The sequence below is a fragment of the Scyliorhinus torazame genome, chromosome 4 (assembly GCF_047496885.1).
Source record: "Scyliorhinus torazame isolate Kashiwa2021f chromosome 4, sScyTor2.1, whole genome shotgun sequence".
Classification (NCBI taxonomy): Eukaryota; Metazoa; Chordata; class Chondrichthyes; order Carcharhiniformes; family Scyliorhinidae; genus Scyliorhinus; species Scyliorhinus torazame.
Genome location: NC_092710.1, coordinates 266937634 through 266952512, shown reverse-complemented (window position 1 = coordinate 266952512; position 14879 = coordinate 266937634). Strand labels below are relative to the sequence as shown.

At 46.7% G+C, this 14879-nt stretch overlaps 1 protein-coding gene across 1 annotated transcript in view; it reads right to left on the bottom strand.

Annotated features, from left to right (window-relative positions):
• mdn1 (midasin AAA ATPase 1) overlaps positions 1-14879 on the bottom strand; it is a 239387-nt gene that overhangs the window by 11999 nt on the left and 212509 nt on the right. The window contains exons 90-94 of the mRNA XM_072499762.1: positions 14506-14658; positions 3025-3126; positions 1112-1313; positions 811-978; positions 452-612 (exon numbers count right to left, since the gene is read on the bottom strand). Of these exons, the coding sequence (XP_072355863.1) occupies positions 452-612; positions 811-978; positions 1112-1313; positions 3025-3126; positions 14506-14658 (786 nt within the window). The remainder of the gene's footprint in view (positions 1-451; positions 613-810; positions 979-1111; positions 1314-3024; positions 3127-14505; positions 14659-14879) is intronic.

The window sequence follows — 14879 nt, the reverse complement described above, 5'->3', positions numbered from 1 at the left end:
GGTGCAAAGAAACTGGCTGACATCAGCACCTGATATGCACATGGCCTTCTCCTTGGAACTGGATTCAAGTGAGATTGTGAAGATAAAACAGGCTTCCCTTATGAATGTGGCATGGATCCCAACGGTTGACCGGCGTGGATTCCAGGAAAGAGTTTTAAATACACAACCCTAGACCATCCCCATTTCTATCGCGTCAACTTCCGGAGGGTTCAGCTAAAATTGGGAACATATGATTGAAAGTTGCCAATGTTCGCTCAGTCTTGGAAAAAAGTAATTTTCTTTTGGCAAAATTCATGTTGTTTAGCAATATAACATGCACGTAACAGCCGACTTTTATGCATTTGATTTAAGGTCCAATTCACAACCATGTTCCAACAGATCAGCATCATTCATCAAAATAAGCCTATTAAGCAATGCTTTTACTGAATGGAATTGCTCTAATCTTTCATACTTGTTCAATATCCTCAGTTAGCAGCTCATGTAGGGTATGGATGGTGGACTCGTTGTTTCTTTCAGATATCTGTTCATTTTCAGATTCTGACCCGTCATCTGTTGCAGCATCCATTTCTTCAGATTTGGGAAGCTGAAAGTCTCCTTCTAGGTTGTCAGATCCTGCAACAAATCAGATATGGTTTAACTGAAAGAATTTTATAGTGAATCTTGAATTCATACAGGGTTTTTCCATGACCCCAAGACATCTCAAAATATTTTGAAGTGGGCTCAATATTGTAATACAGGAAACCCACAACCAATTTGTGCACAAACTCACATACAGGGATGAGACTACACAGTAGTTGTGTGTTTAACTACCTGGTACTGTTGTAGATGAGGAGTTTTTCTCTGGCTTCAGCTCCTGTACATCCACACTCTGCAACTCCTCTTCCTGATCAGTGTCCATTTCAATAGATTCTGACTCCTCTCCGGCTTCCTCTTCCTGTTGTGGCCCACTTGGGTTTTGTTGCTCTTCTGTGGCTACATCTAAAAGGAGACATTTGTAAGATTAGGGAAAAGCTGTACATTATTTCAAAGCATAAAATTTATTCAGGAGAAAGCAAACTGGATTTTTCTATAAAAAAAGATGGCGTTGACTAATTTCTGAATTTGACCTCACCATATGTTTGAGCATCATATGAATCACTTCCTTCTTTGATATGTTCATAAATATCCGCTTCCTTCACTTTTTGGTCTGACTGCATTGTGTCATGTTGTGCTGCACTGCTGGCTTCCACCATCTTCACTCGCTTGCTCGCGCACTCATTACGATCGCCCATTGTTCTTTCATTATCTGCACGACCAGGTTTTCTCTTGTAGCTCTGGAAAAAAGAAATCTAAAGTGATATTCTATCTGTAAGAAATTCAACTGCCTTTCTTTGTATAATATCGCGCAATAAAATGTGTAACCAGGATATTGCTTTAGATAATGGACATGTGGACTTATAGAGGGTGTTGGGGGTTAGTTGAGAGAGACATCAAAATCTCCTGAACCCGAATTCCAATACTAAGGAATTTCCTGCAACTGGAGGTGGGCTTGCCCCTCAAATTAGCGTTACCAGGCTTGGAAAAGGGTGCTACACAAGTTAACCCCATTCAATAAGCAGAGTGCACATGGGTGGGCTTGATGGCCTTTATCAAATATACACAAGGGCAAGATTTATGCTGTATGAAATTATCGATAGAAACAATGGATTAAGGTAGCTGATTAGATAGTGATTTCAAAGCCCAATAGCTCGGAGCAATTCATCACTGGTTCCAGAACCTGGGACAGAATGGGAGAAATCGAACAGATTTAATTTGCTGCCGTCAGGCATTTTGCCATACACCTCAAGACTTTTCTCCTGCACTTTTCAGCTCACAAAGTTACAGTAAGAATTGAGAAATAAACAGCGGGCGGTCTTGGAATTAGGGCAAATTCTCAAAGCACGCACAGAAGTAAAAGGGAGGAATTTAAAGAAAAAAAAAATTGACACTTTTAAATCTCCAACAATTCATGCCAGAAGGAAGAGACTCCATATTTTAAATTTCCATTCACTTTCTGGGTGAAAGGGGGGGGGGGGGGTTAATGGCAGACATTAACAATTATTAAGCTGTTAAAGGCATTTGCATTCATACTTGCAGGGCCGGGCTTTGTGGCAAGTTTAAACTGCAATTAATGTGCAAATGCAGAAACGTCATGAAACTTAGGGAGGTCTAGAGCAAAAGGGAACCCAATGCCACAGCTGTACAAATTGTCTGGCAACTTGTGCCAATTAGCAATTTAAAAAATATTTAATGGGATGTGGGCATTCTAGCAAGGCCAGCATTTGTTGCCCATCCTCATTACCCCAAATAGTCCTTGAAATGAGTGGCTTGCTCGGCCAGGGGACAGTCAAGAGGGAGAGTCTGGAGTCCCATGTAGGCCAAACCAGGTAAGGATGACAGATGTCCTTCCCAGAAGGGTATTAGTGAACCAGATGGTGTTTTCTTTTTGATAGTTTCATGGTCACCAATGATTAGCTTTAGAATACAGATAAATTGAACCCATGTCCCCAGGGAATTAGCCTGGATGCCTGGACTTCTAGTCCAAGGACATAACCACAATGCCCCACCATCTCCGCTTAATTCACAGCACAAGTTCCTGGCCAATTTGGCCATTAACGTCAGTCATAAATTTCCGGGTCGGAGTATTTAACTGAAACAATTCCTGCTGCTACATCAAAATAGCTTGGCAATGCATTTGAAAACCTCATTGAAAAGGTAAAGAACAGTAAATGAAAGGCATTATTGTCTATGTGTTACTGCACTGTGAAAGCAAAATTTGTTTTTGCACAAACTAAATTGTACTGTTTACTTGCAAAATTCAGCCGACAAATGATTTTTGAACTCTTATAGTTGCTAAGTTAGAGGCAACTTGCAGGTGTTCAAGCAATCGTTCAGAGTTGTTGCATGGTGTGTATAATTGAAAATGTGATTTTAAGAAAATAAATGTGGAACCACTGCACATTTGTCAAAGCAAAATGCTGCTTATGAGTGAAACAGCTGTTTTACCTGCGTTTTGTCCTGAGATAGTCTTTGAGATGTGACCCTTGCCATCTGTTTGGACTCATGACCCTCTGACTGGTTCGCATCTGCAGCCCCACTTCCTTGTTCCTGCAAGATCCAACATCAAATAAAGTTTGTGCCAGGTATTCAAATTTCACCATATGGATAACACATCCCTCTCTTCAGGTATATGCCCTGAAAGAACATTGGTGACTATAGACTAAGCAAGGCACTGCAGTGGTTTGCCATTGTCTTGTGGCCAGGGATCCCTCCTGCTCTTTCTGCCCGTCACTGGCATATGTTGGAAGAAAGGATTTGCAAGCAGATAACATGTTTGGCCAAGTTATTAATTCACCTTCCTTGACCATCAAATTCTGGAGCTGGACTTCACAGAATGATGGAATTGGTACAGCACAGAAGGTAGCCATTCAGCCCATTGTCTCAGCATGGGTTCTCTGACTGAACGTAATACCGTTCTGCCTGCCTAAAACAGACCCAACTTATCCAATTTATGTCCATGACTGAAATGCCACGTCCCGAGAACCATTTGCATGAACTTTCTTTTGTACCTTCTCCAACTTCTTCATAAATTGATTTCTCATGTGCAGTACCCAAAACTGGATTCAACACTCCAACAGAGCCAAAACCAATGCCTTATGCAAGTTCAACACAATCTCCTTGGCTCTTGTACTCCATGCACCTGTTAATAATGTTAAAGATGCTGTATGCTTCATTACCCGTTGTCTGAATCAGTCTTGCCACCTTCATGACTTGCACACATATATACCTAGGTGCCTCCACTCCTGCACCACGTTTAGAATTGTACCCTGAATGTTATATTGCCCCTCCATGTTCTTCCTACCAAAATGAATCACTTAACACTTCTCTGCATAGAACTTGATTTGCCACCTGTCCACCCATTCCATCATTAACAACGATGTGGAGATGCCGGCGTTGGACTGGGGTGAGCACAGTAAGAAGTCTTACAACACCAGGTTAAAGTCCAACAGGTTTGTTTCAATGTCACTAGCTTTCGGAGCGCTGCTCCTTCCTCAGGTGAATGAAGAGGTCTGTGAATTGGCGAGACCATGCAGACGCTGCGACAACGAATGAACGGACATCGTGCAACAATCACCAGGCAGGAATGTTCCCTTCCAGTCGGGGAACACTTCAGCAGTCAAGGGCATTCAGCCTCTGATCTCCGGGTAAGCGTTCTCCAAGGCGGCCTTCAGGACCCGCGACAACGCAGAATCGCCGAGCAGAAACTTATAGCCAAGTTCCGCACACATGAGTGCGGCCTCAACCGGGACCTGGGATTCATGTCACATGACATTCATCCCCCACCATCTGGCCTGCGAAATCCTACCAACTGTCCTGGCTTGAGACAATTCACACCTCTTTAACCTGGGGTTACCCCATCTCTGGATCTGTAAAGATTTAATCACCTGCTAATGCTCACATTCCAAGCATTGTTTGGCATCTTTGAATTTGTCTATGTATGTGTTTCTGGAACAGACCTCTTCATTCACCTGAGGAAGGAGCAGCGCTCCGAAAGCTAGTGACATCGAAACAAACCTGTTGGACTTTAACCTGGTGTTGTAAGACATCATTAACAACACTTCACATTTTGAAGTTGTTCCCTGGACACCGAGGTCTAGGTCATTAATAATCAGGAAAGAGCAAGGTTCCCAACACGGACCTTTGGGAAACACCATTACAAACCTTCCTCCAGACAGAAAACAATTAACCACTGTCACTCGGCCAATTTCATATCCATGTTGCTACTGTCCCTTTAGTCCACGAGTTATAGCTTTGGCCACAAGCCTGTTGTGTGACACTGTATCCAATACCTTTTGGAAGTCCATGTACATCACATCAACAGCATTGCCCTCATGAACCTGTTAACTCCTCAAAAAACTAAAGTTAATTAAACACTATTTTGCCGTAAGAAATTAATGCTAGCTTCCTTTAATTAGCCTGCCTTTATCGGTGAGACTATTAATTTTGTCCCAAATTGTTTCTAGAAGTTTCCCCACCACCAAAGTCAAACTGACAGGCCTGTAATTACAGGCCTGATCTTTACACCTTTTTTTGAACAAGGGTTTTGAACAATGCCCTAGTCCTTTGCACCCACCCAGAGTCCAAGACAAACGGAAAAATGGTCAGTGCCTCTGCAATTGCCACCGTCACTTCCCTTAGTATCCTTGGCTGTATTTCACCAGGTCCTGGTGCATTATCCAATTCAAGTACAGAAAGCCAAACCAATACCACCTCATCAAACCTTTCTAGTGTCTAAATTATCTCATCTTTCACCACGGCCTGTGCTGCATCTGTCTTTACCAAGGAAGATGATGCTAGGTATTACTTTAATACATCAATGTGTAAATCCCTTTTTTGGTTCCTATTCATTTTACCACCTTTTTACTTTTTATATGCCTGTTGGAGACTTTTGGATTCCCTTTTATGTTAGCTACCAGTCTTTTTTCATACTGCCTCTTTACTTCTCTTTATTTGTGCTTGCATCTCCCCTCTGAACCTTCCAAATTCAGTTATCAGGGGTAGATGGGAATGTGGAATTAGAAACACAAATAGATCAACCATGACCATAATGAATGGGGAGCAGGTTCAATGGAAAGAACGGCCTACTTCTACTCCTATGTTCATCGGTTCTCAACTGTATCTTTTTAAAAAAATATATATATTTTATTGAAATTTTTTTCCAAACAATTTTTCCCTCTTACAAAGCAAACGAAACAATAACAAAACAGAAATTTTTAACAATACACAGGTAACAAAACCCCATTGTCTATTGACCTAAACTAAACTAAACCCCCCCCCCCCCCCCTCCCCCTGGGTTGCTGCTGCTGGTCATCGGTCTTCCCTCTAACGTTCCCCTAGGTAGTCGAGAAATGGCTGCCACCGCCTGGTGAACCCTTGAGCCGATCCTCTCAGGGCAAACTTTATCTGCTCCAGTTTAATGAACCCCGCCATATCATTTACCCAGGCCTCCAGTCCGGGGGGTTTCGCCTCCTTCCACACGAGTAGGATGCTGCGCCGGGCTACTAGGGACGCAAAGGCCACGACATCAGCCTCTTTCACCTCCTGCACTCCCGGCTCTTCCGCAACTCCAAATAGAGCTAACCCCCAGCCTGGTTTGACCCGGGCCTTCACCACCTGCGAAATCACTCCAGTCACTCCCTTCCAATACCCTTCCAGTGCCGGGCACGCCCAAAACATGTGCGTGGTTTGCCGGGCTCCCGCCACACCTCCCACATTTGTCCTCCACTCCAAAGAACCTGCTCAATCTTGCTCCTGTTATGTGTGCTCTATGTAGCACCTTAAATTGAATCAGACTAAGCCTGGCGCATGAGGAAGAGGAATTTACCCTGCTTTGGGCATCAGCCCACATACCCTCCTCTATCTCCCCCCCTAATTCTTCTTCCCACTTTCCTTTTAGTTCGCCCACCGACTCCTCCCCCTCATCTCTCTATAAATCTCTGACACCTTGCCCTCTCCGACCCACACCCCTGAAAGCACCCTGTCCTGTATCCCCTGTGTCGGGAGCAACGGAAATTCCCTCACCTGTTGTCTAGTAAACGCCCTCACCTGCATATATCACAAGAAATTTCCCCGGGGAACTTATACTTTTCCTCCAATGCTCCCAAGCTCGCAAAAGTCCCATCTATAAATAAATCTCCCACCATCCTAATTCCCAACTGGTACCAGCTCTGAAATCCTCCATCCATTCTTCCTGGGGCAAACCTATGGTTGTTCCTGATAGGGGACCCCACCAGGGCTCCCCGCACCCCTCTGTCGCCTCCACTGTCCCCAGATATTCAGTGTTGCCGCCACCACCGGGTTCGTGGTAAACTTTTTAAGTGAGAACGGTAGCGGCGCCGTCACCAGAGCTTCTAAACTCGTCCCTTTACAGGACTTTCTCTCCAGTCTTTTCCACGCCGCTCCCTCACCCTCCATCATCCATCTACGTATCATTACTATTGGGCCGCCAATGTGGCAATCACCAAAGTTCGGTAGTGCCAGTCCTCCTCTGTCCCTACTACGCTGAAGGAACCCCCTCCTTACTCTCGGAACTTTCCCTGCCCACACGAAGCTCGTTATGCTCCTGTCTATTTTATTAAAAAAGGTCTTAGTGATTAGTATAGGGAGACATTGAAATACAAATAAGAACCTCGGGAGGACCATCATCTTAATTGCTTGCACCCTGCCCGCCAGCGATAAAGGCTGCATGTCCCACCTCTTGAAGTCCTCCTCCATTTGTTCTACCAGCCATGTCAGATTAAGTCTGTGCAAGGTTCCCCAGCTCCTAGCGATCTGAATCCCCAGGTATCGGAAGTTTCTTTCCACTTTCCTTAGCGGTAAGCCTTCTATCTCTCTACTCTGGTCCCCTGGATGTATCACAAATAATTCACTCTTCCCCATGTTTAGCTGATACCCCGAGAATTCCCCGAACCCCCTCAAAATTCGCATAACCTCTATCATCCCCCCCCGCTGGGTCCGACACGTATAACAATAGGTCACCTGCGTATAACGAGACTGTGTTCTTCTCCCCCTCTAGTCACCCCTCTCCATTTCCTGGAGTCTCTCAACGCCATGGCCAGAGGTTCAATTGCCAACGCAAACAACAATGGAGACAGCGGGCATCCCTGTCTTGTTCCCCTATATAAATCGGAAATACTCCGATCTATGTCGACCTGTAACTACGCTTGCCGTTGGAGCCCCATAAAGAAGTCTAACCCAGCTAATAAATCCGTTCCCAAACCCAAACCTCCTTAACACTTTCCATAAGTACTCCCACTCCACCCTATCAAATGCCTTCTCTGCGTCCATTGCCGCCACTATCTCTGCCTCCCCCTCCACTGGGGGCATCATTATCACCCCCAATAGTCGTCGCACGTTAACATTCAGTTGTCTCCCTTTTATGAACCGTCTGGTCTTCGTGCACCACCCCCGGGACACAGTCCTCTATCCTCGATGCCAGTACCTTTGCCAGCAATTTGGCGTCCACGTTCAATAGTGAAATAGGTCTATAGGAACCACACTGCAACGGATCTTTGTCCCTCTTCAAAATTAGCAATATCGTCGCCTCCGACATAGTCGGGGGTAGAGTCCCCCCCTTCCGTGGCCTCATTGAACGTCCTCGCCATCAACGGGGCCAACAAGTCGACATATTTTCTGTAATATTCCACCGGGAACCCGTCTGGCCCCAGGGCCTTCCTTGCTTCCCAGTCCCTTAATAACCTCGTCCACCTCAATCGGCTCCCCCAGGCCTGCCACCTCCTGCTCCTCCACTTTCGGGAACCTCAATTGGTCCAGGAACTGCCGCATCCCCTCCTCTCCCTCTGGGGGTTGAGACCTATACAGTTCCTCATAGAAGGTCTTGAACACCTCATTTATCTTTCCTGCCCTTCGCACCGTGTCTCCCCTTTCGTCTCTCATTCTTCCTATCTCCCTCGCTGCTGCCCTCTTTCGCAATTGAGGCGCCAACAGGTGACTAGCCTTTTCCCCATATTCATATCTCCTCCCCTGTGCCTTCCTCCACAGTACCTCCGCCTTTCTGTTGGTCAGAAGGTCAAACTCCATCTGGAGTCGTCTCCTCTCCCTGTACAATTCCTCCTCCGGGGTCTCTGCAAATTCCCTGTCCACCCTTAAAATCTCCCCCAGTAATCTTTCCCTTTCCTTGGCCTCTGTTTTCCTTTTGTGGGCCCCAATGGAGATCAGCTCTCCTCTCACCACCGCTTTTAGTGCTTCCCATACCACTCCCACAGGGACCTCGCCGTCGTCATTGACCTCCAGGTATCCCTCAATATACCCCCGCACTCTTGCACACACTCCCTCATACGCCACCAGTCCCACATCTAATCGCCAGAGTGTTCTCTGCTCCCTGTCCTCTCCTACTTCCAGGTCCACCCAATGTAGGGCATGAAATGAAACCGCTATGGCTGAGTACTCAGCTCTTCCACCCTAGAGATCAACGACCTTCCCAACACAAAAAAAAAATCTATCCGGGAGTACACTTTATGGACACAGGAGAAGAAGGAAAACTCCCTAGCCCTAGGTCTAGATCTAAGAAATCGCCATGGATCCACTCCCCCCATTTGGTCCATAAACCCCTGTAGCGCATACTACCACAACTCCTTAAGTACCTTGGCCGCTGCCGGCCTTCTTCCGGTCCTTGAGCTGGATCTATCTAGCCCCGGGTCCAGCACCGTATTGAAGTCCCCTCCTAAAATCAAGTTTCCTGCCTCCAGGTCCGGTATACGCCCCAGCATCCGTCTCATGAATCCCGCATCGTCCCAATTTGGGGCATACACATTAACCAATACGACCTCCATTCCCTCCAGCCTACCACTCACCATTACATATCTACCTCCGCTATCTGCTACGATGTTCTTTGCTTCAAATGCTACCAGTTTCCCCACCAAAATGGCCACCCCTCTGTTCTTTGCGTCCAGTCCTGAGTGGAACACCTGTCCCACCCATCCTTTTCTTAGCCTAACTTGGTCCGCCACCTTTAGGTGAGTCTCTTGGAGCATAACCACGTCTGCCCTTAGTCCTTTTAAATGCGCGAGCACTCGGGCCCTTTTTATCGGTCCGTTCAGGCCTCTCACGTTCCACGTGATCAGCCTCACTAGGGGGATACCTGCCCCCCCTCCCGTGTCGACTAGCCATTACCTTCTGTAGGCCAGTCCCATATCCGCGCTCCCGCTCGCTCCCCCAGCGTCGCACACCATCCCCGCCCACCCACTCTTTAGCCATTTCCTTTTGGATTTCCGCAGCAGCAACCCAGTTGTCTCTCTTCTTCCCCCCCCCCCCCCCCAGCTAGATCCCTATCTAGCATGATTGCTCCCCCATATCACTTCCGTAAGTCAGCTGACGTCAACTGACCCCGGCTACTCCTGCTCACTCCTCGACCCCCCCCCCCCCCCCGTGTGGGGGAACTCCCATCCGCCTTGCGCCAGTCTTCCCGCCTTATTCTTTCTGCCGCGGGAACATCCCTTTACTTGACCCGCCTCTTATGGCGCAGCTCCCTTTCCCCTCCCCCTCTCCTTCCCCATTCTCCGACTATGTCCCATCCTTCCCCCCTCACCGGCGCCCACATTTCCCCAATGTCTCCCCCCTTCCCTGTTTACTTCTCAATTAACTTCCACCTTAACATTAACAAAAACAATAATAACATTTCCTGCAGCATCAGTCCCTCAGTTCCGGTCCAATTTCTCTTCTTTGATGAAGGACCATGCTTCCTCCGCCGTCTCGAAATAGTGTCTCCCCTGATACGTGACCCATAGTCTTGCCAGCTGCAGCATCCCAAACTTCACCTTCCTTTTATGCAACACCTCTTTGGCTCGGTTGAAGCTCTCCCTCCTTCTCGCCACCTCCGCACTCCAATCCTGGTATATCCGTACCACAGCATTCTCCCATCTGCTACTCCGCACCTTTTTAGCCCATCTCAGGACCTCTTCTCTGACCTTAAGGCGGTAAAATCGCACGATTATCGCCCTCGGTGGTTCTCCCGCTTTTGGTCTGCTCGCCGGAATCCGATTTGCCCACTCCACCTCCATGGGGCCCGCAAGGGCCTCAGCACCCATCAGTGAGCTCAGCATCTTACTTGCGTACTCTCCACATTCCACTCCTTCCACACCCTCAGGGAGACCTAGTATCCGAAGGTTCTTCCTTCGTGCTCCGTTTTCTAGGGCCTCGATCCTTTCAGTACACTTTTTATGAAGTGCCTCGTGCGTCTGAGTCTTAACCGCCAGGCCCAGGATCTCGTCCTCAATATCTGTCACCTTCTGCTCCACCACGCGGAGCTCAGTCTCCTGGGTCTTTAATGTCTCCTTGAGCCCCTCAATTGCCTGTAGCATCGGGGTCAGCACCTCCCTCTTCAGCAGCTCCACGCACCGTCTCACGATTTCATCCTGCTCAGGCCCCCAAGTCGCCTGCGCTTTCTCCGCCGCCATCTTGTACTTCTCTCTTTCTGACCCTTTGGTCGACGATTCCTCGCGCTGCAGCCGCCGTTTTTTCCTCCTTCGTTTGGGGGGGGGGGTGAAGACTCCCTTCTCACACACCCCACACCGGGTTGTGTCGTCGAAAAATTCCCAGTTGGGGCTCTTAAAAGAGCCCGAAGGTCCGTCGGAGCTGGAGCCGCCGAAGCGTGCGGCTAGCTAGGCATCACCGCAACCGGAAGTCCCTTCAGTGGCCTTGGTGAGATCTTTTCACAGTTGTTCCCTCTGCTGCTAGAATTCACCTTTGATACAGGCCCTCAGGTCAGCTTGCAGCTTTAAGCTTGCCCTTCCCCCGCCTGCATGCTGGAAGAGGCCCTGTTTATCCTGCAGTTGCAGCCAAATCCTTTACTGTTTCTGCCGTGTCTGGGAACCAAGAGACATACCCTTCCTGGGGGACACTGTCGGGGGAATGCTGCAGCCTTCTTCCCACACCGGGAAGTGTCAAACAAATGCCGTGGGGGCCCTGTAACGAGCCCAAAAGTCCGTTCCAAGCAGGAGCTACCGAATATGCGACCTAGCTCTGCATAGCCGCACCCGGAAGTCCCTCAACTGTATCTTCTATACGACATCTGTCATGCGGACATTTCGTCTTCACAATTTATTGCCTTCGCCATCCAGGCATCTCTGGATTAGTATGCTCGACCTTTCCCTTTTGAGGGACTATACCTCGACTGTGCCGGAATTTTTTCTTTGAGGTAACCCACTGATCAACTACCTTTTTTCCTGCCAACCTTGACTCCAATTTATTTGGCCCAGATCCTACCCCATTAAAATTGACTTACCCTAGTTAATTATTTTTACTCTGGATTGATTTTTGTCCTTTTCCATAGTCATCCTAAACCTCACCACAGAATCATTACAGTGCAGGAGGCGGCCATTAGGCCTATTATGGCTCTCCAAACAAGCATTTTGACTTAGCCAGTCCCATTCCCCTGCCTATTTCCCCTATCCCCGCACATTATAATCATCTAACGCCCTCCTGAATGCCTCGATTAAACCCGACTCCACCACACTTCCAGGCAGTCCATTCCAGGCCCAACCACTGGTTGTGCAAACATTTTATTTTCTCACGTCACATTTGTTTCTCTTGCAAATCACCTGAAATCTGTGTCCTCCTTTGATTCTTTTACAAGCGGGATCATTTTTCCATCCACTCTGACCAGCCCCCTCATGATCTCGAACATCTCTATCAAATCTCCTCTTAGTCTTCTCTCCAAGGAATACAGTCCCAACCTCTCTAATCTATCCTCATCCCTGGGACCATTCTCGCAAACCTCTTCTGCTCTCTCTCCAATGCTTTCATATCCTTACTATAATGTGGCGCCTGAACTATACACAAATATTCTATTTAAGATATCACTAGTGTCTTATACAAGATCTGCATAACCTTTTTGTTCTTGTACTCTATGGCCCGATTAAAAAAAGCTTGGAATGCTATATGCTTAATTAACTGCTTTCCACCAGCATTGCCACCTTCAATGATCTAGGCACATATACACCCAGGTCCCTCTGCTCCTGCACATCTTTTAGAATTTTACCTCTTATTTTATATCTCAATGTTCTTCCTACTAAAATGCATCACCTCACACTTCGCCATATTGAACTTCATCTGCCACCAATTTGTCCACTCCACCAACTTTTATGCCCTTTTGAAGTTTCACACTGTCCTCTTCACAGTTTACAATACTTCCAAGTTTTGTGTCAACCGCAAACTTTGAAATTACACCCGGCACATCACGGAAATATCATACATGGAGCCCTGTGATTCCTTTATTAATTAATAACCTCATTACTGCTAATATCAATACTAATGCTCCAGTTTCCTCCCACCGTCCAAAGATGTGCAGGTTAGATAGATTGGCCATGCTAAATTGCCCCCTAGTGTCCAAAAGGTTAGGTAGGGTTACTGGGATAGGGTGGAAGCGGGCCTTAAACAGGGGGCCCTTTCCAAGGGCTGGTGAACACATGGGCCGAATGGCCTCCTTCTGCACTAAAAGGATTGTAGGGATTCTATGAAGCTTACTGCTATCAATAACAAAATCCTAATACTGATAAACTGTCGTAAATATTAGTAGGGTTCATTAATGGTGAAATACATTACTTAAAATAGAAGACTCACCAGCTACTCACTTGTTACTTGCAATTAATTGCTAGTATTTTTAATGTTCCTCAAACTCCCAATCGCTTAAATTCAGTCCCCAAGCAGAAATACTCACCAGCCTATCAATGGACAGTTCCCCCCCCCCAAAAAAAAAAGACGACAAGTACTGCAAGGCCTCACTCTTCAGGCTTTACTTACCCACTGATCAGTCGGTGCTCTACCCTCTCTCTCCTCCTCCTCCCTCTCCCCCCCCCCCCCAAATCTCTCTCCCCAACAGCTAAATCTTTCTTCTCAAAAATGTCCTGCAGCTCTGGCTCAGAGACAGGGACACTATGCACTGTACTACAAGACCCCCCCCCATGGACAACACCAAACCACTGTCTCTCCCTCTCCCAATTGAGTCATTACGATCAGAATGCATGTTGCGGTTAATGGCTTCATGTTGTTAATTCAAGAGCATTAACGTGCTTTTTATATGTATCACTTCCCAATCATCATTTATTTCTCAACAAGTATTTTGCAGGTTTGAGTCCCAGCCTAAAAGTGCCTCCCTATCACAATGGCTTTCACCAGCTTTAAGCTGAATTTGATGCATCATCACAATAGAAAACCTGTGGTACAGGATCCATCCTGCAAAACTACAGCTCCAAATCAGCTATCTGTGCAGTGACTTCAATGTGCAGCAGAGTCTATTACCTTGCCTAAGCAGAGTGAGAGTCTGAAGGATCAAAAACAATTCCCATTCACCCAGATTGATGAAATGCTTGATACTTACTGCTGTACCAAACAGAGCTATGCTCTCTTCAAATACTGGGCAGGAGAGCTTCATAAATTACAACAGTAAGACTACACTGCACAATTGTGCCCAGTTGATTTCCCAAAGACTAAAGTTGCTTTGAACTCAGCCCTGCTCCTCCCAGATCCATAGCTGGTCATCAGAATGTGCACGGGCAAATTGAGTGGATCTGCAGCATTCCCTGTGCGGATGTACTTGACCTTCACCAACTTCCTCTCCACAAGAGCAAGGCCGAGACTGGAAGCTCATTAATGGAGCAAAGCTGCATATTATTCCTTTTACCCTTTGTGCCAATGCACTGAGATTCCTTTCTTTCCAGTTAGACCACAGCCCAGCGGGTGACTGTGCAAGAATCAGCCTTCTTCGGGCCTAACCAAAACAGACAGTAAAGACGGATAGGTGATGTGAAGTTAGTTTCTCATTTATGGGATCCAGTTGAAACATCCCGTCAATGAATAAAGGTAACAAAGATTTAGTTTAAAAAGGACACAATGACTGTTAGAAGTTGGAGTTTGCATGGCATGCAGGTGAATGGAAGAGTTCTCTAACTCCTTGCACTCTGATTATACCTCTTTAGCTTGGTCCTTCTCAGATGCAGATCCAGCCAGTTCCACAGCCGTTTCACTCTGAAGGTTCTCCTCTCCAGTCTGCCCTTCAGCTTCATGCTCCATTCGCTGTTCAGACTGAGGGGCATCCTGGTCATCTTCTATACCATCGTCTGCCTGGAAAGAAAAACAGGGATAAAATGGACCCCCTCTTGGAAATGATTTTTTAAAAATCAATTACTTTTTTTTAAAAAAAGTGTGATCGGGACAACCAATTTTACAAAACTGAGAACAAGTCTGCACAAAAATACAGGAACCTTAATTACCAGAGGCCTGAGGACTAATTCATATATTTTCAACCTGTGAAACGTTTAGCTGCACCGTGAGACAGTGCAAGA